The sequence below is a fragment of the Apodemus sylvaticus genome, chromosome 12 (genome assembly GCF_947179515.1).
Source record: "Apodemus sylvaticus chromosome 12, mApoSyl1.1, whole genome shotgun sequence".
In the NCBI taxonomy this organism is placed as follows: domain Eukaryota; kingdom Metazoa; phylum Chordata; class Mammalia; order Rodentia; family Muridae; genus Apodemus; species Apodemus sylvaticus.
In genome coordinates, this window is record NC_067483.1 from 102,428,341 (window position 1) to 102,455,743 (window position 27,403).

Genomic DNA, 27,403 nt, shown 5'->3' on the forward strand with positions numbered 1-27,403 from the left:
CAGGGGGCAAGCAAATTCCAGAGAAGCAGAGGATTAGATGCTCAGTGTCTGGGGAACAGCTTTCCCTTATCCTTTCCCTCCTACTCTATCTCTCATTTACATGGCCCCAAAGGAATCCTGTGAGACTCTGAATACTGTACTCCAGCTGCTACCCCTGCAGCAAGTGGTTAGCTACTGCTCTGACCTCTGAGCCACTGCTATACCTTGATTTTTACCTCCATTATAGTTTTACCACACTGGAATGAGTCTTGTTCCCCACTGAACTTTGGGTTCTAAGAGGGTAGAGAATGTACCCTTTTTGTCACACAAATTAGTATGACCCAAAGGTTCACTCAACACCTGTGCTTCAGACATGATCTATATTATAGAAGTTTTGTACTTTCAAGTCAGGTGCTCATCTGGAGAGTCCAGGTATCAAAACCATTTTGCTTCTTCCAGATTTTTATACAGGGTAGCAGATTAACACTAGTGTTCTGTCCTTTTGGACAATCAGCTTTGAGGTTTTGCTCTAATACTTCTGGGAATTCTTACATCTGCTCTGTGGACAGAAGCTGTACTAGGCCTCTACCCAGTATGAGAATGGCGGTTTTATCAGGGTCACAGAATCATCCTGTCTCAGAATAGTCTTCAAGAACTTCAGGAACAAGGAAGATTCTAGTAGCTTCCCCCAGAGACTTGTCCCCACAACCAATCATAATTTTAGGATATCCCTAATGAGCCCAGTGTACTGAGTGGAGAGAGTTTGGGGAAGAGACCCCCACATGTATACCACACTGAGCCCTACTAATTAAGGTCCCAGAAGGTACCATGATGCAGGGCCCTCTAGGCCCCAGGAGCTAAGAACATAGCATGAGTCATCTTTAATTAGGACTATTTCTTAAGTAAATGACTTAATAGGACAGTTATATTCATTAGAAATGTAATTATAAGACATAAGTTCAAACAGGAAAGAATGTGGACTGTGAGAGTGGAACACAGTCAGAGGTAGTAGCTCTTGGGTGCCAGGGAGGCAGCAGGCATGCAGGGGCAGGAGATGATGCCCTTTTATCCGAGCCTTCCCATGCAATGCATCTCAGAGCTCCTAAGCCAATCCAGGAATCTGAAATCTCAGTATTCACTGGAGGGACTTTAGCCTAGTTAAGATGAAATAATAAGCAAACACTGACTAAAGAATCAAGGAGTGTCCCATTAAATTCATAATCAGCCCTGGAAAAGCCCTGCTCCCAACATATCATGCTCACTTTGGGGAAAAAAAACCTGCCCATTCTCCTGAGGCCTGAGGCCTGGTTCTATCTGGTTCCAGCAAGTGCAAGACTACCTTCTGGGCTCCACACAGGTCTGTCCCAAATTTCTCAGGATTTAACATGGTTATTTGAAGAGTCCAAGGACTAGGACTTAAAATTTCTCAGGCAAGGTATGATGGCACACAAGGCAGGAGGAAGGAGATTTCAGAGCCTGCCTAAGCTATCTAGAAAGTCCTTGTCTCAAAAAAAATAAACTAAAATAAAACATAAAATCTAATGGAAGAAGCCTGTTTCTCCTTGGGTTTGAAGTCCCCAGTGTTCTTTTGTTTGCATCCAGGCTCTTAAAACATTACATCTTCCCATAGTCTAATGGCACTCTGGTTCTGTTTTTTTCTGACCCTAAGACCTGTCATTTTAAAATGTCCTAAGAAGCTTAAGTCAGCTGTGTCAGAGGCTCCTAAACAACACACCTACAAACCAGCTAGAGAGATAGAGGTCTGACTGAGCAGACCTGGACCTTGTTGCCTAACCTTATGGTGCTAACGGAGGTTGTAGTTCAAGGACTGTGCATTGAGAGCCACAGCTCCTTGGTAAACCCCATTTATAAAAGATATTCTTTTGACCTGTAAATAACAAGCTAAAGAGTTCATAGACTTTCTACATTCTAGCTCCTTTGGCCTTCCATAGCATTCCCAAGGAAACCCAAACCCACATTTCTAACTCATACCTTGCCACCTTGTCCTCATACTGCCTCCTAAGAGACTGCTTTCCTGGGATGTGGGTCTATCCTCCTGAAAAACATTAAAGATATTCATCCTGAAGGGCCCAGGCCATGCCAGTCTTAAACAAAATCCTCCTGGTGGCACAGGCAGACAAACCAAATATTGGCTACAGACAGAGAAGCTTCAGGCTTGGTTGCCACTTTCCTAGTAGCTACATTTCAAACAGTAAAAGATCTCATTTAACCTAATATATGCAAAACATTAACTTTTAGAGCTATCAATATCAAATTCCTAGTATGTTTGCCTTTTTTTCTTTACCAAATCTTCGGGATCAGTATACATTGGATATTTATAGCACACTTCAGTTTGGACTAGCACTCTCAAATATTCAACAGGCATGCAGGGTTAGTGATGATCATATTAGATAGTGAAGACACCAATGTCTTTCCTCTCTCAAAATCCCCTCTGCCTTTTTTCATGTTACCCTTAAAATACAGTAGTTTGGTCTTGTGGTAGCTCATGGATAACTTGGAGTAATAGCTGTGTTTTAATGCTGGCTGTTTGCTTGTTTTCATTTTCCTGAAGTATGTACTACTAACCTATATGGAGAATCAAACCAAAAGCACTAGCTGATGAATGAAACTAAAGTTATGTGACAGTATACACAGGGCAGGTCACAGGAGCTTCCTATTAAGGGTCTCCTCCCAGTCTCTGTGGCAGCTGTCACTCTGATTTGTGCCTAGCTCGTAGATCATAAAGAATAATGCAAGTTCTCAAGCCATCCCTCCTTCTAAGTTTCCTGTTTCACTCTACTCTGCCTTTAAAAAAAAAATGTCACACCAGGAGGGCCCAGAAGACAGGAAAAATAGTTGTGCTGTTAGTTTCATGTTTGGAGAAGAACAGGGTTTCACTATCTCCATGGCACTTGGCATGAAAGTGGGCTTTGTTACTGGAGACACTGCTTTCATTCAAGGCCCCTGTTCCCAGCTGCTGAGAGCCAGGCTGTGTTTTGACAGACGGGCCGAATGCAGTGCAGACAGTTGTTTTAATTTCCAGCCAGATGCAGACATCACTCACAAGCATCCCGAAACCCAAGAAAGGGAATGGGCTCTGTATTGATGCTCTTAGGCTGTGCAGAGTAGACCAGAGGAGGCCAACAGAAACCTATTGGGCCTTGGAGTCCCAGATACCCTGAGAGATTTAGAATCATGAAGCCTGGGCTCTGCATCCATTTCTGCAGGAAGCATCTGTCAGAAAGGTGCTTCTTGCAGGTGTTGCCAACTGTGAGGAGGTTTTAAGTATTTTTCTTTGGTGGTAATAACTGGATATTTTCTTTCAACTGTCAGATGTGAAAGTCTTGAGCTACAAAGCTCTGAAGGAAAAGCATTTGCTGCACAAGCATGAGGATCTGAGATCAGATCCCTAGAATCCACATAAAGCTGGGCCTGGTAACATGGTTTAGAACCCTAGTGCTACAACAACAGGATTGGGGCAGGGGGAGTTCTAGGAGAATCCCTGGAAACTCATAGGCCGACTAGATTGTTGTATATCTTAGTGAACAACAAGAACAGTTGCAAACAAGGTAGGAGGCAAAGACTGACACCTGAAATTGTCTTCTGACCACATGTTGTGCACTATGGCAAATACATGCCTGCATTTACTTACACAGACACACACACACCATATGCACATATATACCATATACATACATACATGCATATAAATATATAACATGCACATATATACCATATTATAAGTAAACACAGATAAATTTTTTTGATAAATGAGTTGTAAGGGACCACAGTCTCCTTTCATGGCTAAATTCCTTTTCACAGCTTCCAGAGGAATACCACCCTGCTTGCTACTCATTCCCATGATAAGTAGTATATTTTAGACAAAATGACTATTGCAGATCAGACAGTCCTGAATTTCTTATGTCATACTTTCTTGTCTGTTACTGTAAATCTATTTTGGTGGTCCATGATATCATTAGCCTCTTTCCTCATTACATCACCCTAACAGGTCATATCAGACTGATCTACAATCAGCTTAACACTTCAGATATATTATGTTTGAGGTTTTTAAACCAGTGATGCCACAACCTACACTTGAGGTGTTTACTTTTTAAACCAAATTTCCAGATTTTGTGTTTACTCTCCATACATCTTATTTCCTTATCAAGGAGGTTTGACTTTTAAGGCTCAACATGTCTCCCACTCAGTTGTATTAAATGTTATGGTGTAATAAGAGTGTGTAGGCCTAGAATGACTTACTGCCTCTCCCAGCCTAGGAATTAAAACTAGAATGAACTTATCTGTGACTTTTGCCCATGATAATCTTGGAATCCAAAAGACTTTCAGCTTGGAAAGTCTTTTGGATGTCTCCATCAGATGACTCTTCTCTTTATCATCCTTTTCTTCCTTCTCTTCTTCCTCCTTCTCACCTTCCTCCTTCTCCTTCTATGCCTATTATTTTTATGACTAAGTTTTTCTTTGTAGCCCAGACTGGCCTGGAATTCACTATGTAGCACAGGCTAGGTAACTTATGTATAATACTCCTATCTCAATTCCCACTCAAAACTCAAGTGCTAAATTCCAGACATGTGTCAACCCGCTCAGCTGGATCCATCCTCATCTTTGAAGACTTGCCCTTAACCCCTGTCTCCATCTTCTTGACACATTAGCCTGAATGTACTTCTCCTGAGCTCCCACAGCACTTAGTGCTCATACCCTACACTCTTAATACTGAGCAACCTACAGAGCAAATTTGAGTTAGGGACTGCTGACTCCTGTGAACTGTTGGACTTTGTGCTGGTTGAATCTGTGCCATTTGTTGTGGATTCTCTATAGCTGAACATCAAGGTTGCCACAGAACTGACATTCAATAAGTTTTCCCTGAGTTTACCATGTTAGGATCCATGCTAATCCTCTGGAAAGGATTTTATGAACATATTCCCCTCATATCTTTATTCCCCTGCCAGTGGCAGAACATTGTCACTGGGCTACAGGTCATGTTTTCACCTGGGCTCACACTTCTAGTAGGTGACAGTCCTCTATGACCTAGCAAATGAGTTTGTATTTCCAACCCAGCATGCATTTTTGCAACTCAGAAGCCTCTTACCCAGCCAGTAACAGACACCTAAGATATGTCAAATGGAAAACTCCAACCCTCTATTCAATTTGCCTGGCCTTGTTGTCACATGTGCTGGGCAGGTGCAGGAGAATGGTATCCACACTCACCCTACTCAGGTGCTTGCCAGGTTCCTCCAGAAAACCAGCAGGGGTTTAAAAAGCTAGGCTTTTGGAGGTTTGTGGTTTGCTGGAGGGGGGGGGGGAGGGCTTGATCTACAAATTCCCACTAACCAGGCAAAGCAGAGTCAAACAGGCAGCTCTTCTCTGTGGAGATTCCCATTTTGCCAGACTTCCCAAAGAATGGGAGATTTACTAGAGAAACTGAATGCAGACATCAGAGAATGGGATAATTGGATCCAGGTGGTACATTGGTTGGCTATGAATATTATTTGATGGGAAAAGTTTCTCCCCACACCCCATGTGTGCAGTGCAGGAAGGATGTCTCAGCCTAAGCCCAGCTGAAAACTCTTCAGAGATGAGTTTGTGCCACTCAATGGCCTTTTAGCAGAATTACCCATTTTCAGCACTTGCCGGGCTCTTGAAAAGACACTGATAGAAAGAAGCAATAGGCTGGAGGATTCTCTCTCTACTCTTGGTAAAAATCAAAGAGGCTGGAGCTACCATACTTCCTGTTTAGAGTTAGCCTCTTCAGACTTGCCCACAATGAGATGGAAATGCCTTAGGGGGGAATAAAGGAGAGAGTTTCGAAATGCGTCTTCAATTTGTCACAACATGATCTTTCCATGCTCTTTTTCCTCTCGCTGCCAGGTCACCAGAGTTCCTGTTGAATCATGTGAACAGTATACAACTTGTGGAGAATGTCTAAGCTCAGGTGATCCTCATTGTGGCTGGTGTGCCCTGCACAACATGTAAGTTTGTGGTGTTCAGAGATGGTCCTAGCATGCAGAAGACTGGGGGTTTCCTAGTGTGGTGGACTGAGTAGTAAAGGAATTTCCCTCTTTTGAACAGTAGAGATTAAAAATGAGATACAATGTGGAAGACAGGGAGAGGCCAGAGGGTCTGCTTCCTACATGCAGTCCTTCGCTCATCTTCTCTGCAACTTTAAAACCACATGACTGTTCTCAGGCTATTGTGAAAAGTCATAGGGCAGCTGTAGAATCCTAAAATTTCCAAAAGTCCCTTGCATTGTCTGGACAAGAAGCTGGCCTAAGGCTTACAGACCAGATGGTAGGACCCCAGAACTTGGAATTTGCACTCCAGCTTGCTGCTGTGTGACCCTAGGTGGGTCCCCTGACAACTCTGGGTCTCTATTTCTCCTTTGCCTATTTCACACGTGAATTGTGAAACCTAAATGAAATAATAAGTGCTTTGGAAACAAAGAAGAGGCAACACAAATCAAAACAATATTAAGGTCTCTGTACCTTTGGGAGGACCCTTCTGGCCTCATTATTTCATAATTCCAAGAAGTCTTCATTGCATCCAACTGGCCACATATCCATATTCAAATACAGCCCCACCATTGAACAACAACTCTATAGAAATGCAAAATCACACTTAAACTTCCTAATTCGAGGAGCCCCAGAGGAAGAGAAAAAGGGTGAAAGCCCTAAAACTGGAGCCTGGCTAGGGATTCTGTTGCCCAATAGTGTTGGAAACTCCATGGCACCATGCCAGCTAGCAAAGCATTTCTATGAAATGTGCTGGGTTTGGGGTGGAGGAGGAGGCAGAGGGCCAGAGTTCAGGGTCCTGCACAATAGCTCTTGGCTTTCAGCCCCTGCAGCAGGTGTTGGGAGGGCTCTGGAGGGAGGGAGGGAGGGAGGGAGGGAGTGAGGGAGGCTTCACAGATGCAAAATCTGGACTGGATTTAAGCCCACTAACAAAGGATTGAGTCCCTGCTTGGTTTTTGGAGGTAAGGGACTTCTCAAAAAGTTTGACAAAAGTGATCTCAACAAAACCTGGACAGTTTGTTTTCATGTAAGTCAGTCCAGGGGTCAAGATGCCAGAGCCAGCAACTCCACTCTAGGAATGGAAAAGCTGGTAAATTTGTCAAGTTTCAGTGTGCCTGACCCAAGAATCTGCAGGCTCTTTCTCTGAGAATTTGACAGTTCGCTCACAGCTACATGGGAATGTCCCAGGCTTTAGGCCCTCACACTCTGCAGGAGTCACTCACCTGTCCCATCTACATACATCCTGCCCCATCTTCCCTCCCTGCCTTTGTCTCAGGCTTCAGAGCCTGTTACACTCTGCATATACAGAAAGAATGCTGTAGAATTATAGCACTGTCATTACAGTGACAATTGGAGTCACTGTTTATTTTCTCCAGCTTGTATCAGCACTTATTATTGGATCAATAATGATCCTATCTCTCAAATACCCTAGAACACCTCATCCTTCTCCTGATCCAGGTGTCTTCTAGAAGGATGGAACTCTTTATCAAGATAGCCCAGGTTCTGCCCACTGAACTCCTCACTTGTCTTCAGGGAATCTTCCCCACCTGCCTGGGTATACACCTTCCAGCCATTCTACCTTGGCTGGGGAAAGGAGCTGTACCTTTTATAGGCAGGTTTCTCATTACCTGGCATTCATATCTTCATAAGACCCTCTTGTACTCTTCTCCCACCTACCCCCAAGACTGCCCAGCTAGCAGGACAGTGAGGCAGCAACTTCAGTCTCGGGATGCTTAGGTAACAAATGCTAGCTGGGTCTCACTAGTCAAGTTACTGGTCAAGGCCTGGTATTAGAAACTAACACTCTAGCTGTAAGGTTCACATTCATAGCCCTCCTTCTCAAGTACCCCAAATTTGTTACCTAAGCATCCCATAGCTGAAAGCCAGCCACTTCTAAAACAGTAGAGGATTGAGGCAAAGGGCTAATATCAGAACCTCTAGGTCCCAGTAGCTTTGAATCCCTCCTGTTGCTTCTGTATGATTTGCCCCTGCAAGTATGTTATTGTCTCCCAGACTATTTATCTCTGTTAGGGTTGTTGCCATAAATAGTATGATTTTTTCAAAAAGAGTCATTTCTGTTAGTCAATGAGATAAAGGTTCTAGTAAAGAGCTCACTTTAAAACCATCATAAGGATTCACTTAAACCTCCATAATTCTTCCTTTGACAGCACTCACATTTGAATCCATTATGTACTTGGAAGGGAAAAGGGGAGAAACTTGGGCAGTCAGAGTAGGAAATACTGCTTGACTACATAGTCCTGTACTCTGTGGCTATTTGATTTGGAGTTACACTAGCCCTGAACCTGTCCCATAGGACACAGCAGATAATAGCCCTAAGCTTCTGAGTTCAGGTAACATCTCACTTACCTACCACCATGGAATGAGGACCTTGAAGCTAGAGATCATTTCAGGAGAAATGGCCATGTGGGCTTTCTGACACAAGCAACCCTGGACACCTGCTTCATCTGTCTCTTTGACTTAAGGCATTATTTCATGACACAGACATTTATTTAAAATATAGCTTGTGACAGGTAGAATATCTCATTGAATAAAACATGGTCTCTTCCTTTAAAGAACTATTAATACAGCCAAAGATCATGTGCATCCTGTCTCACAACAAAGACCCTTGCTTGTTAACACCTTTGGGTAGAAATGATAATGTTATTAATTTCAGTATCTCAAGGGCTAGCATGAGGATACATATGCCATGTTGCATTCTGAGTACTACTGCACTTTACTCTTAGAGTAGCCCTACAAGGTAGGGTATTATCAACATCCTTGCTAATTAAGGATGAGAAAACAGAGAAGAGAAAGATTAAGTAACTTGACCAGTGAGACCCAGCTAGTAGGTATTAGAGACTAACACTCTAACTGTAAGGTTCACGTTCATAGCTCTCCTTCTCAAGTATCCCAAATTTGTTACCTAAGAATCCATAGTACTAATGGTGTTCTTTATACTTAACAGCATCTTGGTTTGGAATTAATACCCCTTCTATGAAATAACTTTAGCTTCATGTTATAGTGGACACCTGAGAATGCAGTGAAAGTCGTCACCAGGCAACAAGATATAGTGCTAGGGCAGCAACACACTCTTACCCAGGGACAGTGGGAGTCATGACCTCTTATGAATCTGTGTTCATGTAGGTGCTCTCGAAAGGACAAATGCCAACGGGCCTGGGAAACAAATCGATTTGCTGCCAGTATCAACCAGTGCATGAGCCTTGAGGTGCACCCCAACAGCATCTCTGTGTCAGACCACAGCCGGCTGGTAAGTACACAGCAGGGAGGACTGAAGCACAGAGCACACTTCCTGTAATACCTGCACATACCGATGATCAGGATTTCAGTGCTAATATCACACTCACACACACACACACACACACACCCCTTAGGTAACTCCTGATGTAAAGGGTATAGTCAACACATTCTGCAAATTTATTATCCACAGATCTGTTTTGTAAATCTGAATTTTTTTTGTATTTAGCTACAAAAAAATCTATGATATCATACAATACTTAACAGCACATTCTTAGGATATGATATGATTTCTGTCTTCTGTTTGTTAATTATTCAAGAAAGCCTTAGCTTGCTACCATGCTTGGCAGAGGCAGAAGAGAGATTAAAAGAAAACTGAGATTCATTCAAAGTGTATGCTTTAAAAGGATATTAAACATAATAAAATAACCACCTGTCAAGGTACAACTCAAAATATACTATGTCCTTAGGCCATAACTGCATTTTCATTGTGAAGGTTTTATGAGCTTCATGAATGTTAATTAGCTAATGAACCTTCCATAATTTTGGTTCTTTCATACCCCCACCAAGAAGTTTTAGCTACGGTGAGGCTAATGAAACAATCAAGGAAGCTGTGCCTATTGTGAGAGCTGAGGACAAACTAATTGAAAAGTGACTTGAGTTCAAAACAACATTTTCCAAATTCTGAAAGTCTTATTTTTTACCACTACAATGACACTCTGCAAATTTAGAGATGCTGGAGACTGCTGTTCTAGACTGGAGTCCTTGGATAATAGATATTATTTAGCCATCAGTGAACCTTCTCTGATTCCCTGGGCATCTTGTGAGCCTCCTGCCCCACACCAGGGCACTGCTGGAAAGTAAAAGGCCCAGAGATAATAGAGGAGCAGAAGCTCTGGGGCACACAGTTTCCAAAGAAATAGATGAATGGCAGGGCAAGGATCTGCTTTCTTCTACCAGCCTAGCTCCATACCTGGCCAGCCTCCATCCTGGTGAAACTTACACTCCCAGGAGCTCAAGATAAGGCCTGTGGTAAAGACCTAAGCTTATGACTCACTTGCAGGTTCCTCTCTGCATTCAACTAATTTCCAAGTCACATAGAGCATAGTCTGAGATGAATGTTGGTACAAATCTCATAACTTCTTTGAACATCAAGTGCTTTCCAATGTTGGATAAGATTGAAGTAGTAACAACAATAATCTTTATGAAGACTAGTGACACCACACAGCATACAACCACTTGTTATTCTAATTGCTTTGTGTCAGAAATGGAAGATTGCTAGACCAGTGCCCTTCTTTTATAGATGAGATCAAAGAGGTCCCTGAGCAATAGGTCCAGACAGGGAACCTTGCCTGGTAACTGGCTCTTCTGAGTTCTTGCTTCTCCCACAGCTCAGCCTAGTTGTGAATGATGCTCCCAACCTCTCTGAGGGTATTGCCTGTGCCTTTGGGAACCTGACTGAGGTTGAGGGGCAGGTGTCTGGGAGCCAAGTCATCTGCATCTCACCTGGACCCAAGGATGTCCCTGTCATCCCTCTGGATCAAGGTAAGGACTGTGTCAAAAGAGCCATGGGTGCCATGGTAAGCTTAGGAGTTACAAATATTGGCATGAAGCTACCTGACCAGTATTCACATACCAGATGCTAATATTGGCTTATGCAACTTGAGTTTGAAAGCACACAGCTATGCCCAAAGTGAGATTAAAGGAGGAAAATGTTCATTCCTCTTGGGATGAAAATATATAGTATGCACTGTGTACACTTTCTGTCCTTTCTAGAAACAGGTGAGATTTGGGCAATCAATTGCTTTGAGCTCTCTCCACGGAACTTGGTTTGAATGATTCTTGAGCTAATATTCTGAAATTCTTTCAGTAATCGATCATGCCTAGCCAAGTCAAGGGACTCATGAAATCTGTTAATGAAGGACAGACTGAGATTCTCTGAGGGGAAAAACAGGTTCAGGGAGGCTTTCTCTACCATCTGTACTCCTAGGTGGCTCTATGACTTGGCCTTCCCCTCAGGGTGTTCACTGGGCCCCAGTTTCTCTCACTCTGTCTTCTCTTGCAGACTGGTTTGGCCTAGAGCTGCAGCTGAGATCCAAAGAGACAGGAAAGATCTTTGTCAGCACTGAATTCAAGTTCTATAACTGCAGTGCCCACCAACTGTAAGCATGCTTCAAAAAGAGCCTTGCCTGGGCCTGGATGTGGGTATGGGGTTCTACTTCTTTCCTCTAGAGCAAGACTTGTTCAGTAGTAACACTGAAGTCTCTCTAGCAGGGCTGAAACATGTTCTTTTGAATGGTAGTCACTCACCACGGCCCCTAATTTCATTTCTTTGGCCCCACCCTAGTATAATCTATCCTCAATTCTGAAGCTAGGATGGTAAGAAGAGGGTACTGACCTAAAAGCTGTAAAAAAGAGGTCTTCACTTCAGCCAATTGGCAGTGGCTTTGAAGGCAGAGACTGCAGTGGGTGTGAAAGACTCTGATATGCACACAAAGGAGGACAGGCATAAGAAGCAGCCTTTCTCAGTATCCAATGAGAGGGCCTGGGCTGGAAGAAGCAGAAGACATTTTAACTTCAGGGTGCAACATACCCTTCCTTAATATGTTATGAGCAGAATAGAACAAAAGGAACAAGAGGTGGGAAATGGCTAGAGGCAACTAAGGCAGGGCAAGGAGACTGAGACAGAACTAGATAAAAATGACCACTAACCCACTACATTTCAACCCCCAGATAACCCAGCTTAGGAATTACAGACTTTTTGGAGGGAGGACCTGTCAGCCTTCAGAATCTAAGACAGTGGTAACAGAATCTATTGTTTGTGAGATAGCAATCCAGTGTGAAGTCACCACATTCAGTGATATATTTCTGTGTCAAGAAAGATGCTGTCACAGGGAGCAAGCTTTAGCAGAGAAAAACAAGTCTCCTTGACAGCCAGGATTCTATTTTATTTCTGAACATTATCTTATCCTTCTTTATTCCTATTAAAAGTCATAGTATCAGGTTCAATTCCCCCCTTTTTTAATATGGTAAGCTGAGACCCTTAGACAGTATGTGCTCCAAATGAAAGTGACAAATGAGACAGTGGAAGACTCAGGTTCGAGTCCAACAAATACCATTTCTTTTACCCTAGACTACATTCGTTTTTTACTTGTTGAATTATGTATATTATCAAAAATCTATTAGTGATGGAGTACATGACTCAAACTCAGAAACAAAATGATTTTAAACATGACTGACCTTGGGTGTGCATGGCTAGAAAAAAATCCTTTCCAGGGTGTGTATGGACCCAGTCACCTCATATTTCATCTTACTAGCCTGAGACCCCTGAATGGAAGCCCCTACCACCCAGACTTAGTAAGAACCCCACCAGGTGGCGCCAGATTACAGATGTATTTCTGTTTATAACAACTTAGTGTATTTTGAAAGGCTATCACATAGAACTGGAGGAGGAAGAAGATCAGAATTCTCAGCACATTTCTATCACAGTGGTTTGTGCACACATACAGAGCCACCAGGTGAGCTCAAAAAGAAAGAAGTGCTCTCTCTGGGAATAACATGTATGCCATAGGTTTAGGCTATTTCTCCATGCTAGGGCCACTAGCTACCAAAGGGGCAAAATTACCATTCAATAATGTAACACAATAAAGAAACACAAATGCTCTGAACCAAATCACTAATAGTCAAATGTTATTCAAGTTGTTGAAGTAATAGATGATTTAACTTCTTGAAATAATAATCACATTTAATATTTTTCTTCTGAAAAAGCAAAACATTTCCCATACATTGCCTCACAACACCAAACAACCCTGAGGACTACACAGGAATATTTTGGAACAGACAGATGAAGAAATGTTAATGTACAGAGTGAGTGACTTACTCAAGGTGACATCAGTGCTGGCAGCAGAATCCAGATAGTACCAGATCTGCCTGATCTCTGCCTCTCTGCTCTTTCAGATAACTGCTATGACTGATAACCCATAGTATACTGGCACTAACTGCCAGCAATTAGATTTTTAGAAATCTAATTCATAGTATTAAACCAATTTCCATGGTTTAAATTCTCAGACCATAGTCAGTTTCATTCCATTAAAGTAAAATAGTCTAGCTTGAAAAATTCCTGAAAATATAAACTAGCACACTACTGTTTTGTAGGTTAAATTATTCCCACTGTTGTCCCACTTTGTTGCTAAGTTTCTGGCCTCATGAACATCTCAGATGCAGAATCCACATTCTCAGTACTATCTGGTCCCCTAGTTTACCTTCCCAAGAGTGAGATGAGAATGTAAGGATAACAGCCTTCCTTCATGACAGGCCTGTATGTCTGGTCCTCTTGTTGTCTCCTCCTTGCAGGTGCCTGTCCTGTGTTAACAGCGCCTTCCGCTGCCATTGGTGCAAGTACCGTAACCTCTGTACACATGACCCCACTACCTGTTCATTCCAGGAAGGCAGGATCAATGTTTCAGAGGTAAGAACATTCTCTGTGGCATGACGACATTCTGAAAAAAGCAGTCTCTTTGCATCCTAAATGGTCTGTTCAGTGGCTTAACCATCTCTTGTCCTGCCTATCTTGGTCACCTTATCTGAGATTCTGCATTTTACAAATAAATGATATTATAAGGTCCAATAAAGCAGCAACAGAGGCCCCCAAAAGAGGCTAAATCTGCTAGACTATTAAAACTGTATTCAAGAGTGTAAAGGTGATTCCTAGTTGAAACTAAAAGCTCGGAGGAAGCATACCCAACAAATAGACTCCATGCTCTGAGAGACTGTAATGAATGCTGTCTATTCTTTGAGCCTAGCTCTTTGCTTGGCTGTAGACTTAGTGTGCTTCAATAGAACATTCACTCTCAACCATTTTTTCATGCCAACTTTTCATCCAACTCTAAAATTCAATGATTCTTTGACTCTGATGTATTACTGGGTGGGTGGCCTTGGAGACAGAAAGAAATCCAACTAGCAAAAAGCACCAAGCATTGCCAAAAGTCCTATTATATTATCTAGATGAAGCTCCTTCCCTAAAGTCTGACCTGCCTTTGTCATTGATACAGTAAAATATCATGTTCATCTTTACTATGAATATTCCACTTAATACCAATTATTCACAAAGCTTGGTTCTCTCACATTCTCCCATATGCCTCAGCTCCATGAAGCTTGCTTCTCAATTTCCCTTTCTTTTGTCTGTTTTTCATGCCCAGGGGTAGTCAATTAGAACTAGACAATTAGGACCTTGTACACACAACTCACACCACCTACACCACACACACACACACACACACACACACACACACACACAAACGTTTTACAGTATTTTAGAAAAACTTGCAGATATTAATGAGTGACTGTGGAATTTTCATATACTATTGCGGCCTTTCTAGATATATTCCTCTCCTGCAATGAACTAGAAGCAAAGGCCATGTCTTATTTTTAAGTCCTAATTCTTTACCAGTGAATGCTTGAAGAATGCACACATGAGGAAAATAGTGAACAGTGAGTGACTTCTGTACCTAAGTCTAAGTAATGGGGACTGCTACTTGTCAATAGTATTCTAAAATGAACTTCTTGACTCTCCTAATCTTCACAGTTGTGCTAGTTGCTTATATGGCTAACCATAAAATAGACCTTAAAATGTTTTGCAAACAGATATATCTGACACTCAACAACTCACCCTTTCTGAAATGATCTGTATTATATGGAGTTTTTAAAAAGTACACGTAGTTTGTCTGAATTGAGAGGAACAGATAGGTGACCCCATAACTAGTGTTTAAGACAGACCTACCCACAACTGCCTCAGAATAATAGAGCCAGGTATTCAGTCCCCAGGAAAATCAAGAAAAGATTCTTTTCTAGTCATTGGGCATGCCAGAATGCTACATTGATCTTAATGGATCCTGGGAATTAATTCCAGGCTTGGGATTCTGCAAGAGTTTGAATCCAGCCTTCTTAGGATAGGGACTTAAGTGCAGAAGGTTTGGAGCAGGAGCTAACAGCCTAAAAACCAGTGAAAGAATGGGCATGGGGAGCAAGCCACTACAGAAGAGCTAAGAGTTAAGCAATAGAAAGTTATTAATCACTGTCTTCAGAAAGCGACCTTCACTGTGGCTACTAAAGTTATGAAATTCCTTCATAAACTGGAAGAGGAAAGCTGTAACCCAGGAAGAAGCTGGTGCAAAGCAGGACAAAGAGCAATTCTGTGTCTCGGGAGGCTACCTTTTCAGGCAGATAGAAATCCAGAGCCAAGACTAAAGGTGACCTTCAGCTGGAACAAGGGCAATATCTTACTCAGGGTTTCTATTCCTGCACAAACATCATGACCAAGAGGCAAGCTGGAGAGGAAAGGGTTTATTCAGCTTACATTTCCACATTGTTCTTCATCACTAAAGGCAGTCAGGACTGGAACTCAAGTAGATCAAGAAGCAGGAGTTGATACAGAGGCCATGGAGGAATGTTACTTACTGGCTGGCTTCCCCTGGCTTGCTCAGCTTGCTTTCTTATAGAACCCAAGACTATCAGCCCAGAGATGATACCACCCACAGTGGGCTGGGCCTCCCACCTTGATCACTAATTGAGAAAATGTCTTACAGTTGGATCACATGGAGGCATTTCCTCACCTGAAGCTCCTTTCTATGTGATAACTCTAGCTTGTGTAAAGTTGACACAAAACCAGCCAGTACAATTGACCCCTTGTCAACTTGACACACGCATCACTATTAAGCCTCAACCCTTACCTTCTTATCTCTAAGATCTAAATAACTTTAAAAGTCTCCCAGCCTTTGTAAATTTTTAAAATTTTAGTCTCTTTAAAATATCTAATCTCTTTTAAAATTTAAAGTCTTTTTACAATTAAAAGTCTCTTAACTGTGAGCTCTACTAAAATATTTTTTCCTTAAGAGGGAAAAACATCAGGGCATAGTCACAATCAAAATCAAAATCAAACTCTAACCATCTAATGTCTGGGATCCACTCACAATTTTCTGGATTCCTCTAAGGGCTTGGGGTCATTTCTGCATCTCTGTCCTTTGTAACACACACCTGGTCTTCTAGTCTCCAGCTGCCTGTACTCCACTACTGCTGCTGCTCTTGGTGGTCATCTCATGGTACTGTCACCTCCAAAACACTGATGTCTTCTGCTATAACTAGGCTTCACCAATAGCCTCTCATAGACTCCTTTTATGGTACCAAGCCTCAACTCTTTTGCATGACCCCTTCAGTCCTGAGCCATTAATTATAACTGAGGCTGCACCTTTGCCAATGGCCTTCCACAGCCTCTGTGTGTGGATCCTCAGCTGTTCTTCATGACCCCTTTATGTCTTCAAAATCAGGACCACCTGGGTGACTCTTATACATTACCAAGTCCAGCCACAGCACAAGGTACAACCTTGGTTATCTTTGGAGCATAGCCTTTGTGCTCTCAGAAAATACTTTCTAGAAAATTTCACATCAATGACGTTGGTCTCTTCTTAATCACCACTGATTTCTTAGCTCCAGCTAACCAGCATCAATAGTCCCAGTAATGTGAAGTTTTCACTTTAGTAGTTCTGGTATCTTGTTAGTCACAGCTAATTCTTCAGCCCCAGCTAACCAAAACCACAGAATCTTTACAATCAATATTGCAATGGCTATAAGAGTCTTTAATCTTCCCTTTGAAATTTTACAAACCAGACCTCTCTCTTTTGTACTGTTCTCAACATTATCTTCTAAGCTCCTGTACAATATCTCACAGAGTTTTTAACACCTAATGGATCGTCTAGTCCAAAGTTCTAAAGTCCTTTCACAGTCCTCCCCAAAACATGGTTAGATTGTCACAGGAATGCCCTATTTCTGGTACCAGTTTGCCTTAGTCAGGGTTTTAATTTTTGTACAAACATCATTACCAAGAATCAAGTTGGGGAGAAAAGAGTTTATTTAGCTTATATTTCTACATTGTTGTTTATTACCAAAGGAAGTCAGGACTGGAACTCAAGCAGATCAAGAAGCAGGAGTTGATATAGAGGGCATGGAGGGATGTTACTTACTGACTTGCTTCCCCTGCCTTGCTCAGCTTGCTTTCTCATAGAACCCAAGACTACCAGCCCGAAGATGGTGTCACTCACAAGGAGCCTTCCTGCCTTGGTCACTAATTGAGAAAATGTCTTACAGTTAGATCTCATACAAACATTTCCTCACCTGAAGCTCCTTTCTCTGTGATAACTCCAGCTTGTGTCAAATTGACACAAAGCCAGTGCAGGCAAGTAGATAGGGAGCAAGACAAACTATGGTGGGGAAGCCTGAGAACTGAGCCCCAGAAGAATAATTGGAAGCAGGCCCACACCCCTTCACCACAAGGAACCACTGAAGCATAGTTCCTCTTGAGTGGCAAGTGAGAGATTTGAAAGATCAGAGAACAGCCTTCCTATTACTCAGGATTAAATGATCAGCAAAAGACCTTGGGGGCAAATGCAGACTTACATCCCCTCTTCAGTTTAACTTTCACTCTTTAGTGTCTGTGCCTTGGGTGCCTTGCCCTCTTCTTTCCATCTTCTCCCCATGTCCCCATCAGAGGGCAGATGGATACTCCCTTGCCCTTATGCATGCTGGCTGTTGGCACAGCACTAGAACTAAATGGAGGCTGTAAGGGAAGCCCAGAATCCATCCAGCTGCTAGCTTGACTCAGCAAAGGAAGTGGAGTGCAGGTTCCTAGCATAGTGGCTAGGGCCTCTTTCTTAAAGTTCTAAAATACAGCTGAATCTTTTAGCCACAGCTGACACCACATTTCTTCTTAGACAGTTGCTTACAGGCTCAGCTTTTTTCTATTCAAAGCTCTGCTTTAGGGAACCTCATTCCCCAAAGTTCAAAGAATAATAAAAGTAGATGTGCACCGCTTGGGTAAAGATGTTTTAGGGACTGTGAATCCCTTAGATATCTTTTTAGGTTTACCAATTACTTTAAGCCCCTCCTCCAACTTTGAATCAAAATTTCATGCCTGTGTACTTGGTAGAAGCAATGTATCACTGATTAGCACCGCCAATTAGCACCACCGATTAGCAACACTGCAACAGTCACGCCTCTTGTGTTCATAGTTCTGCACCTGTGGCACAGTTCTCAGTGTGCCTTCCCAGGACTGTGCCATCAGCATCACCTGCAAACTTGCTAGAAATTCAAGTTCATGGGTGCTATCCCAGATGAAGCTAAAGAATGAGAACTACTGACAGATGGCATTTCAGTTGACTTTCTAAGCTGAATGCAGTTTCACTTAACTCTTATTTGACATCTGTAGTAACCAAGAGGCCAACAACTTGGAGATATTTCCCAGGGCTATGGAAAATTAAGCATCTAGAAATATCTGACTTGTTTCCTCTCTCACAAAATTGAGATCTGTGAGCATATTTGTCTCCATGCCATGGTTATACTTGTAGGCATGGCTTTGGTCTGACACCTTGCTGTAGGTAACAAAGGCCCAGTTGTAGCTGGACAACCACAAATCTATCTCCAAAGATGGAAATACTTCCCATGAAAGAGTCAAAAGGACCATACTTCAAAGGTTCATCTACCCACATCCTTCCAGAAGTTGCTGGGCCAAATCCATGCTTATGCCTGATGAGAGAGAACTAAGAAGCTGGTCCAAACTATATGCAGTTCTGCAATAGGAGTATATTAGCTTGCATCTATTGCATATTTTCATGTGTACCTTGCCTTGTTTGTGAATAAATTTCATTTAGTCTTCACTATTTATTAAGCAGATTTTGTGACAGACATAACTGAGGCTGAATATTTCTGTTTCTTGGTCAAAGAAATGAAGATGTCAGAACTTAGCCAAAGCGGTTTTGAATAAGCTTGAATCTCCTGACTCTGCCATATTTGTACATACCCAGGGAACACACAGCAATCATATTAACGGTTGTTAAAACAGCCTGTTACCTCATAATCACTGCATATTCCTCCTTTGTTAACCTAGTTTTCAGGTATTACTGGCTCTACCTTGTACATGAAGCAGCAGACCTTCATCCAGACCATCTTTCAATCCAGTCGAAGGTGCTGAGCTTCATCTTCTCTGCTCCCTCCCTCAGTTAGAGCCCCTCAGCTTTCTGACAGGCTGTTTCCCAGCAACATGATGTTAGCAGGTAGTGTACAGGGATATGTACAGCTGCCAGCCTTGAAGGCTCATCTCCCTCTCCCCCCGCCCCCCAAGCTGAAACAGGCCTAGTGATTTGTAGATACATAAATATCTTTTTTACACCCATCCCAAGGGGAAGATAGAACCAAACAAATCCGATTAGCTTACCAGGAAGCTAACTGCTTTCACTCTTTGAAGTCCAGTGGGCGAAGATAATGCCATTTCCACATGGAAGAAGTCCTTTAGAGGACCAACAAGTCCTCAGCACTAAATTAGGGGAATCCCAACCAAAGTGAATGGGACAAAGTGAATGCCTCTTACTGGGCCATGGGGTGTTCTCAAACAGCACATCTGATCACCTTCATTTAAATTGAAATACCTGCTGAAAAGGCTTGACTGCAATGTGGGGTATTAAGAGGAGATAAAATGACCTAAAGTTGTTGTTAGAGAATCTCCAGGGTCATCGGTATTTGACCAATGTTGACGAACATCTTTATATTCCACAAAAAAATGTTATTTATGGTTATTGGCCTTCTTGTTCTTAGGACAAAAACATCATTCTCTGTCCCTCTCTTCTTGCTCTCCCCTCTCTCTCTCCATTTTCCTCTCCCTTCCTCTTTCTCCCGACTCTTTCACTTCATCCCATGATTTTGTGCACGTGTGTGTATGTGTGTGTGTGTGTGTGTGTGTGTGTGTGTGTGTGTGTGTAGAAACAAGTACCATAGTAATGGCTTCTTTAGATGAGACCTATTACCTTCCCAAGCCCCAGTGCATTCTACCCAGACTTTCCAGCAACCCTGAGACTTCTTGGCTGTCAGTTCTCCTGACTCTGCCCTTGGTCTCACCATTGCCATTTTTACCCCCAACTCCTGCCCTTCACTGGTGACCTCATGGATCCATCTCACAGACCAGGACTGCATCTTATCTGCTACCAAAGATGCAGATTGTTAACTTGGAACACCAACCACTTCTTTCCTTTACACTGGGAATAGAAGAGAAGTCCTTTTCTACCTGACCCCAGAGCAACTGCCAAATAAATGATGTCCAATGCATCCCTTTGCTACTAAGTCAATCTTGAGCATGTTTAGGCATTAGGCAAGAACTTATTCATCATCTATAAAACTAGTTTTTAAAAGCCTAAAAGAGCACAGAGTTTTATAGAATTCTAGACTATTCTTTGAAAATGTATGACTCATGAACAACTCCCATGACTTGCCATCCTCTAAGATGGATGCACATTGGCACATAGGAGTATATTCAGCTATCACGCCTCAGCCATAGAGTACAGGGACTAGTTCCAGAATCTTTATAGATTCCAAGTCCCTTCTGTTAAACAGTGTAATATTTTCATAAAACCATACACAGTTTTTCTTCTACCTTAAATGGTCTCTAGGTTACTCAGAACCTATCACTCTATGTCAGTGCTATATTATATGAGTAGCTGCTTTCTTTATTTGAGAAAATAACACAGCTAAAACCCTGTATGTATCTACTGTATGTATAACGTTTGTTTTCTAAATATCTTCGGTCCTTGACTGGTGGAATCCATGGATACTGAGGGCCAAATATGTCGAGAATTTTTGTTCTCAAAGATATAAAGGATGCTACATTTTCTTATTTGCTGACTGGAGACATCATACTTCCAAGAGCATATCTTTAAGATTCTAGGCTCCTGAAATTTAAATTTGTTCTCTGAACTCAATAGAAAAACAAGAACTTTTTACAGCATTTGATTCCAAATCTGAATTAACAATATCTATCTATTTATCTGTGTGTGCCTTTAAGTATGTATACGTATGCGTGCATACATACACATGTGCACACACATACACATACACACATACACACATATACACATAAAATATACACACACATACACACATACCTTTATACATCAGACTTATTTCTATTATAAAATCTAACCTGCTAGATTCTAGCTAGATTTTTAGCTGCTGGCTGGATGTGCTTCTTTTCAGAGGGATACCTGGATTTCCTGGCTATAAATCTGTGAACAACTCTGTCAAAAGGGCCTGCAGGGGATGAAAGCAAAAGAGCAGTAAAGAGCAGGTTTATGAGTCAGCAGCTCCTAAACTGGGACCCATCTGTTCTAGGATTCCTTATGATCCTGCCCTCTCAGAAAACCTGCTTGCTAGAGTCCTCCTATGCAGTGACTGGTAGACAGAAGTGGCCAAGCTTACCCTGGAAGTCTTCCTAGTCCTTTTAGACAGGTCTCAATAGTAAATTCTGAATCTAGTTCTGTATCAATGGCCATGCTCCTCAATAGATATATCTGTGCCTGTAAGGTAATTATGGAGCTCCAGAAACCATGGCTACAAACTACCAGTTGTAGTCCCACCTTGAGAATCAAATTGCTTCTCAAGATTCCCTAATTTTTACCAGTCTCCAAAGTTGGAACTAAAAAGAAACTTCAAAATTCTTTTGTCTATTTCGTTATCTTCTCCTTTACAACCACCCTCCTACAAACAATGGCTAAGTATCCACTACACATCTGACACAAAATGAAGACTTAGGGTGTGGGGTTGAAAGGTTCAGACTCAGTCCTTGAGAAAATCACAGCCAAGCAAGAAAAACAAATCCACAGGAATTGTGCCTCCAAAGATTCAGTGCAAGCATGGAGTAATACCCAGAGTTCACCTGAAGTCAATGCAAGAGAGAGTCACGCCAGCCTTCCTGAGCCAAGTTGGAAGGCTGGGTAACAGATAATCTGCTATGTGATTATGTTGAGGTAGAGCAGGGCCCAGGAAGAAGATGGCAGTGATTAAGAAGATAGTCTTTGATAGGGAGAAATATATGCAAAGGACCAGATGCATTATCAATATGAGATTCATGTTCCCCTTCCTCTCCCTGTCCCCCTCCCCCTCTACTTGTTTTCTCCTTCCTCTTCCTCTGTCTCTCCCTCCCATGCATGAGTACGGCATGCTAGAACTATGTGTTCAGTATGTTGGGACCATGATATACAAAAACATACAGATTTACAAGCAAATAGGCACCAGAACATGATAGGCCTGCAACTGGGATCTGTAAAAAACTAAGGGACTGTATCTATCCACACAAAGAAGCTGGCCAATTCTGTAGACCTACAGTAGAGATTGTGATTATTCAATACCCTATGATGGCTTTTGGCATCCAGTCTCTTCTTGGAGACCATCCACACCTTGCAGAAAGTCCAACAGTTTTGGTACTAAGGCAGCCAATGCCAGAAGTACTTTCTACAGACGTTGTAGTTGCATGAGCTAATATATATTACCGAAATCCTTTCCAGAACTAATGTCCAAAGGACAGGGAATGTGGAGCCCCTGCAAGAACTCCCTGGAGATTAAAAATGTTTCTATGTAAAGAGTTTCCACATCTGTCCTGTAGGGGGCAGGGCAGGCAACTAGACTCAGATCTTTGCTGCGGGAGGACGAAGTTGACAATCAGCTCTGCCTCCAGACACACATTGAGCAAAACTGACCTCTCCCATCTCTCTTACATCCTTCTCAGGGTCTATTTGGGTTTTGTTTTCCAAAACAACATAGCATTCACACGTGGTAATGAAATGAGATTAAAAAGCCAGAGCAAGTATTTAGAGAATAGCTGGGAGCTGGAAAGCCCAGCTCAGCTGGAACTGAGAAGCTGAAGCTGTAGATAACAGTTGCCTCAGGCACCAGACAATGTAAAAGGCCGAGGGACTGGGTAACCAGATAAAACCAGAGGTGGGGTGCCTGAGCTGGGGACATGAACCCATGGAAGCTCTTTCATTTTGTCTCCAGAGATAAAGCCCACAGTTTGCAATACTGGTGTTTGAAAGTAATTCCTAAATTGTAACACACACCTGAAGATTAAGATGGCTTGTGGAATGGTGTTGACAGTATCAAAGCCCAGCAGGAGGAAAAGATTTCATCCTCCACACTGACTCAATGTGTCTTTTAAATAGGGTGCAGCTCTTCCAATGGGCAACCCACCAAGAAACAGGAAGGTCCTGTCCTGGCTCAGGTAAGGAGAGAGCTCTGAGTTGAGGACTAATGAAGCTCTCTGCTTGCTCACCTAGGACTGTCCCCAGCTCGTGCCCACGGAGGAGATTCTGATCCCAGTTGGGGAAGTGAAACCAATCACCCTTAAGGCCCGAAACCTGCCCCAACCCCAGTCTGGCCAGCGAGGCTACGAGTGTGTGCTCAGCATTCAAGGGGCTGTCCACCGGGTCCCTGCCCTGCGTTTCAACAGTTCCAGTGTGCAGTGCCAAAATAGCTCGGTAAGCAGCTCACACATATGACAAGGCCTTAGTTAGATCATGCAGCATCACAAGCAGCATCCATATTACCAGAGACAGGAAAACCTGTAAGTACCCTGAGCCACTGAGCCATAGTCTCAGAGGAGAGAGCCCCAAGAGAACCTTAATAGTAGATGTTGATATTTGAGGAACCCTTCTGAAGTTAAAGTACACAGTTTTGCCATTGGGAAAACTTATGCCAAAAAAGAACCAACCCCATCCAGCACCCTATCCCCATTCAATTTGTGAGGATACTGGAAGGCATCCTCTCTAAGATGAGAATGGACAGGAAGGGGTGGGAGGGGAGGAAGGAGATACAGCATTTTAGGAGGCACAAGGGTTAAACCTGCACAGAATGGTAGACAGAAAGCATGAGGTGTTTAATTATAATTTCAGCCCAGAGAAGATCTTTTTATCTGCCAACTCCCTGTCTCTGACTGTGGGGGGTCAGCTCAGAGATGAAGGGCTTGACAAAGGTGTTGAGGAAAGCTAATTCGCCTGGGAGAGATAAAGAGAATCTGGGCCTCTTATCAGGGAGCTGTCAGATTCTGGGGTCACAAGCATTTGATAGAATTTGTAATCGGTGCCAAGTGCACAGGAAGCCAGACTGAGAAAGAGAGCACAACAAAGGAAGAAGGCAAGGGAAGGCTGGGCAGAAGGGCCATGGTAACAAGCTCTCCAGAGCTAAGCCCATGGCTAGAAATGGGCAGACATAAAGAGGGACTGCCCAAGAGACTTAGTGAGGCACAGTAGGAACTGGGCCACTCTAGAGGTTGGGAAGGATTTTAAAGTCCTCTGTGAGGTCAGAACAGGAGATGGCCCCTGATGGGGGCATTATTTTTCCTGCTGTGTTAGGAGATATCCAGGAAGACATGAGCCCTTTCATAGAAATTGATCCAGGTAAAACCTATCTACAGAAGGAGAGGAGGAAGCTGGAGAGAAGCACTGTCAGTGGAGTGCCTGCCACCCAATCATAAGGACCTGAATTTGGATCCCCATACCCACATAAAAGTGCTGGTGACAAAGAGTCACAACTGTGCGCCCAGAGCTGGGTGTGGAAAGGTAGAGGACCATTGGATCCCATTGTGCAACGAGTGTAGCAAGATCCAATCCAATCTTAGAAAATAAGGAGAATAATTAAGGAGGATACCCAGCATCAACCTCTGGCCTCTATATGCATATGTACATATATATTATATGTGCACATAAGTACAGAAACATATCAAAACCTCACCACATACACCTAAGAGATAGACTAACCAGCCACTCCACAACTGTTGCCACATGCCCTATTATATAGGTCTGAGAGAGCAGTGAGGACATTAATTTTGAGTCCCCAAACACATGAACTCTAGAGAGAATAAATGCACGAATAAAAGAGTGCATTGTAGTTTCTGGAAAGTGCCATACTAAAGACATAAAATGGCAATATAAAAGTTCCAAGGCTAGGAGGAAGCAGGGGCTATGTGTGTGTGTAGGGGTGTGTGTTACTGGCCAAGATATCACCAAGAGGAAAGAGAACAAGATGAAATGAACAGGGTAAGCTCAAAGGGTGGCTGTTGCAAGGAAAAGCAACATTGCTTATAAGTTGCAGACTTAACCAATATACAGAGAGGGGCTTCAGCAAGTGTGTTTAGAACTGATAGATTCAGCAGGAGAAGGAGGTAGAGATCTGAGACTTTTCAGATTTCAGAAAGAACTAAAGATTAAGCCAGAGGCTTAGGCTGGGTCCTGGTGGCCTTATTGACTAGAAATCAGGTGTCCTAGAAATAGATGTCATTAGGCAGCATGTGGAGTTGCTTTGTACTCTGGCTTCCTGTGACAGAAGGCCTTGAGAGATGTGTGCTCCTATCCTGTCCCTGCAGTACCAGTATGACGGAATGGACATCAGCAACCTAGCAGTAGACTTTGCTGTGGTATGGAATGGCAACTTCATTATTGACAACCCTCAGGACCTGAAAGGTAAGCAACTGGCTCCAGGTGCAAGTTTGATCTTTTCATGACCTTGGGAAAGGCTGGGGTTGGAGAGATCAGAGCAGGCTGCTGCTGTGCCTTGAATAGCACACTCCCTCTGCCAGCAGAGTTCTTTGGAGACTCCTAAAGAAACATTTGAAGCCATCAAAGGAGGCCTGTTGGGAGCTCTGTTTTATTACAGCCAGAGAATCCACAAGGCGGCTGCCTGTTCACATGTACTATTCTCTGGTTCCAGTGACTTTCAAGTATCTATGGAACCTAACCTAGGAGACAAGCAGACAGTGTCCTAACAGCTTCCCTAGAAATGGAGATAGTGCTTTATTCTCAGCCCTGGTCACTGTCACAGCACAAAGAAGGCTTATAAGTCTTATGCTCTAATCCTAAGACTAATGGGGGATGACCATGCTAACTCAGGTTCACATCTGGAACAGAAAAGCTCAGAAAGTGGGGCTGCATTAGAGCAAGAGGGAGATTCTGAGGCTCTTGTCCTGAAAGCTCACATTGCACTTACTCAGAAAGCAGGCCATGGCAGGCCCACCCTCAGGGCAGCCATTCAGAATGACCCAACTCCTAACACTTGTCATATAAGGCACTCATTAGGCAATTTATTTGAAATTGTTTTTATTACTTATCTCAGTAACTCTAAATGTGTGACATTATTATTCCCATCCTATAGATGGTGAAGCTGAGTCATATAATAAGTGCTGAGACAGTCTGATTTCAGAGCTGGCATGCAAGTTAGTACACACACACTTAAGGCAGTTAAGGAGAGAGCAGGCTCTGTAGTTGCTTCCACATCTATAGAATACAGGTTCTTATCCCAGGTACACCATTAAAGTCAATGAAGCCTAGACTGCAAGAAGGACTTCAGTGTAGGTTGTGTTTACTTTTTCTTAGACTAGATTTTTTCATCACTAGAAGACAGATATTTTCCTTGCCAAGTTAGGTCAGTTAAATCCTAGCGATTGCACCCAGAACCTAGAGGAAAATGGCCCTCAGGTTCAGACTAGTACATCAAACTTTTCTGACATCTACAGGGCTCTATCAGTGCACAAGTAACCTTGGCTTACCTTCCTACTTGTGTCTACCAAATCCTCAGCATCAGAGAAAGCTGTACATGAATTGGGTTCAATGGGCCACTGAGTTTAAGAACTCAAGTTCTCAAACTCAGCCATCCAAGTTCCATTGCTGGAACTTCTACCTGAACCATGAAAGGTCAGGCTAACGGTGGCACCTCTCTACATTCTACTGTCTTCACACAGTCTCTAGAAGAAGGAATCCCACTGCCAAGGGTCTTGCTGAGGATCTAAGGATCTCATAGTTGGCTGCTATGTAATTCAGATTTTAAATTCTTCACAAGTACTTGTTCAATTTCAGATTTCCTTTACTTATCCTGTGCCTCGGAGACCACAGGTATAAGAGTATTTAGGGCTTCGAGTGCTGAATAGTCTATGCAGCCAGGATACGGAAACTAGACAAGACAGAGGTATCATGGAGTGCGATGGAAAAATGAAAAGTGCCTCTCCCTTTGGGCATACACCTGACCTCCAGCAGAGGCACACAGCCAGGCCACAAAAGCTTAGACAAGTTGTCTGGAAAAGGTGAAAAGTGACTTTCTGAGTCATTGCTCATTAGCCACCATAGGATTATTTCCAGGATCCTGCAGGATGCTCATATCTAATGGCGTAGTATTTATACATAACCACAGATATCTAAATCATCTCTAGAAGACTTACAACATATAGTTGAATATAAATGTGGAGAAGACAGTTGTTACATGGTAATTACCAAGTAATGATAACAAAA

General features: G+C 42.7%; 1 protein-coding gene across 1 annotated transcript in view; it reads left to right on the forward strand.

The window, feature by feature from the left end:
- Plxna2 (plexin A2) overlaps positions 1-27,403 on the forward strand; it is a 198,642-nt gene that overhangs the window by 125,635 nt on the left and 45,604 nt on the right. Inside the window, exons 5-11 of the mRNA XM_052200345.1 lie at positions 5,866-5,966; positions 9,150-9,273; positions 10,652-10,805; positions 11,326-11,422; positions 13,614-13,728; positions 23,405-23,605; positions 25,489-25,585. Coding sequence (XP_052056305.1) covers positions 5,866-5,966; positions 9,150-9,273; positions 10,652-10,805; positions 11,326-11,422; positions 13,614-13,728; positions 23,405-23,605; positions 25,489-25,585 — 889 coding nt within the window. The remainder of the gene's footprint in view (positions 1-5,865; positions 5,967-9,149; positions 9,274-10,651; positions 10,806-11,325; positions 11,423-13,613; positions 13,729-23,404; positions 23,606-25,488; positions 25,586-27,403) is intronic.